Source organism: Penaeus monodon, chromosome 20 (assembly GCF_015228065.2).
Source record: "Penaeus monodon isolate SGIC_2016 chromosome 20, NSTDA_Pmon_1, whole genome shotgun sequence".
Taxonomy (NCBI): Eukaryota; Metazoa; Arthropoda; class Malacostraca; order Decapoda; family Penaeidae; genus Penaeus; species Penaeus monodon.
In genome coordinates, this window is record NC_051405.1 from 19,158,735 (window position 1) to 19,161,906 (window position 3,172).

Here is a 3,172-nt window from a genome sequence, read left to right on the forward strand (position 1 = left end):
CAATACTACAGTGAACATTTTCCTGGTAGTTTTGGGTTAAATGGCTTGCTGGACATTTTTGTGGACACACACTGAACTATACATGTTATCATGTACAAAGTACATGAGAATTTGCACTTGTGTGAAAGGTCATTTAAGTGTAATTCTTGACTAAGCTCTCCTTGGCTACTTCCAGGTGTGGGATTTGATAGAAGAACGGACACTGGTGCTGTTCAACCATCAGTCCACTTCTGATGTGCCGCTCATCATGGCCGCCTTCAACTCCCGCCCCAATCTGTCCAACAACATCATGTGGATCATGGATCATGTGTTCAAGCTGACCAATTTTGGTATCGTGTCATGGGCTCATGGGGACTTCTTCATACATGGGGTATGTTGGAATATGAAAGTGAATGAAATGACAATTGAATAAAAGTTGTAAATGAGAAGGAGTCTTCCATTATTGTGGGTAATGCTGTTGTTAGTCGCTGATAATATTATATGTTTTATACCTTTTTGTTTTAGAATTATGATTACCAGTTGCCAGGAATAACTTATTATAAGAGATATATGTTGTAAGAGATTTAAACAATTTTGGAATGATTAGGATCATGATTAGAAAATTTGTCACTGTAATCATGAAGTTTTAAATGTAAAAAATCTGGCATCAGTTACCCATAGTAATATTGAGCTTTGAGATTGCTTTATAATTAATTGCTATCCTCTTGTGGAAAGTTATTTGGGGAAGAGGAGCCTTGTGGCATCTATATTTTTTCTCTTTGCAGGGCAAACATCACAGAGAAGCATCACTGCTTGAACTGGGATCACACTTACAGAAGTTCTATATCCCACGAAAGCGAAAGTGGCTGGTACTCTTCCCAGAAGGTGGATTCCTCAAAAACCGAAAGGCATCCAGCCAAAGTTATGCCAAGAAAAATAACCTTCCAGTGTTGGAAAATGTTGCTTTACCTCGTGTTGGTGCCCTCAAAGTCATAGTTGATAATGCAGCAGCAGAGCAGCATACTGGTATGTAGTCTTGTCACTTTGGTGTATGGATAATATGGATAATAAATGTGATCATTTGTGTTTTAAGTCCAGTTCCTAGGGAAGTTATTGATAAACAGTGCACTCTTTTAAGAATGAGAGAAATTAATCACATATACTATAGATTTTGCATCCTGTAAGAAGAGACTGATTCTGTAATACAAAATACTTATTGTAGTTTGTGAACCTTGTAATACTCAGAACATATCCAAGAACTGAGCAATAAATTGTATAACTAAAGATTTTTTAGACTGTAGATTGTATAGGTAAAAATTGTTTTATTGTGAAGTAGCTGTAAATGTGGACCAATTTTATTGTTCAAGTCCTTCAACATGTATGAGACAAAAGAAATAGAGAATGTTAATGGCTTTATCAAGTATTAAATGAACTAAAAAGCCAGTTTTTATATATATAAAGGGTAAAATAGGATGCATTAGTTGGTTGTAGATATGCAGATAATCTGAAGTATAAATTTTTAATTTTCAGATGATACTGATAAGATCAAGTATCTACTAGATGTCACTATAGCATACCCAGGTGGACGACCACTGGACCTACCAACCATTTTTGGAGGCTGGAGACCAGCGTGTGATACAATCTTCCATTATCGCAGATATAATATTGAAGAGGTAATTTTTATATTTTTTGCATTAGGAATTAGTATTAGAGTGCAGAACTTTCTTTTATGTTTAGGTTTTTATTTCCATTCATTTTTTTCTCCCCTTTCTTCACCAAAGTATAATTACATTGGAATATGTTTTGTCTGTTTGATATGGTTTATTCAGAAATAATTGATATGAGTGGTAAATGTTGTTTCCATCTCAGCTGTATTTTTGGTTATTTTGATCACTACAAGCATTGCCTATTTTACCACCAGATTCCAAAAGATGAGGAAACGTTGACTAAGTGGCTGTATGCTCGTTATGAAGAGAAGGAAGCTATTCTCCAGGAATATTATGATACTGGCATCTTCCCAGATACTTGCACTACACATGATCCCAAGTTTGAAACAGTAGAGACACGCAGACTAACGGGGCAGAGAGTAGTTCATGATACTCTGGAATTTATCCTGCGTCATATTTTCTATATTGTTTCCACGTGGATTTGGCTGTCATTTTTGTACTGGGTGTTCACTTCAATATGCCAGTTGATATGGTGATTCGGCTCTGGTGGGGAGAACGTACCTTGCGCTGTACGGGAAAATGTGTAATGACAGGTTCAACGTCGCAAGTGACTTTCTGAAATGAGGTCATAGAATAATCTATCAAAATTGTCCTTTCATCTTCTCAATTTGAAAATAAATTATGCACATGTGACAATTCTGAGGATAATCGACTGATCAAGTATAGCGCATGATCACCGTTCTGTTGTTGTCTATTATAGGTAGGAAGCACTAATGAGCTTTTGGGACAAACCTTAGCACAGTAATATTACAGAAAAAAAATGAGAGAGTGTGAGAAAATTAATCTGTACGAACAAAGCACAGCATTCACAGTGCGATCACTCAGCATTTGTGTGCTCCATCAGATATGCAACATCCTCATTATGTTGTGTCATGTACATGTAGACACAACTTCCTAGGATTTCTTGGTAACTCTCTTACAGTTAGAAAACTTGACCCATTGCTTTAGTGGTAGATGGTGAAGCCAAAATATGAAACTAGTCACAAGCATTATGAGGGCATTAATTTCTCTTCTCTCTTCCATGCACCTGCCATAGCATTCAAACCCTATCTCGCTCACAATGCTGCAGTCTCATTGGTACTTTGGGAAATAAAGGTTCATAGTTCCTGTGTGATTGCAGTCAGTCAGTAAATCATTACATCATATTATTGTTGTATGAACAAACTACATGTGTTTAAGACTGTGTTATCACCAAGATTTGAGGTAAATGAGTGACAGTTCATTTTTATGAGTTGTGCAAATTTTTTTTTTTTCATTTCCTAGTCAACCAAATACATATGAAAGATGTATGGTCTTGGCTTTTTAACGGTTAGTATTTTAGGTTGACACACTGTTTTCTTCCTAAAAAAGATTTATTATACAAGGTTTATGAACTTTGCCCCCTTAAGGATAGAGGTCAGTAGATTTTATGAATGCGTTCTCAAATTTGATATTATTTATCTCAAGAAGGCAAAATAAAACTTAAT

At 35.8% G+C, this 3,172-nt stretch overlaps 1 protein-coding gene across 1 annotated transcript in view; it reads left to right on the plus strand.

Moving 5' to 3' along the window:
- Window positions 1–2,243, plus strand: part of LOC119585679 (acyl-CoA:lysophosphatidylglycerol acyltransferase 1-like) — a gene marked incomplete at its 5' end in the record, with an annotated part of 3,552 nt that extends 1,309 nt beyond the window's left edge. The window contains 4 exon segments of the mRNA XM_037934354.1: window positions 176–370; window positions 765–1,005; window positions 1,510–1,652; window positions 1,901–2,243. Of these exon segments, the coding sequence (XP_037790282.1) occupies window positions 176–370; window positions 765–1,005; window positions 1,510–1,652; window positions 1,901–2,182 (861 nt within the window).
- Between the last annotated feature and the right edge of the window lie 929 nt (window positions 2,244–3,172).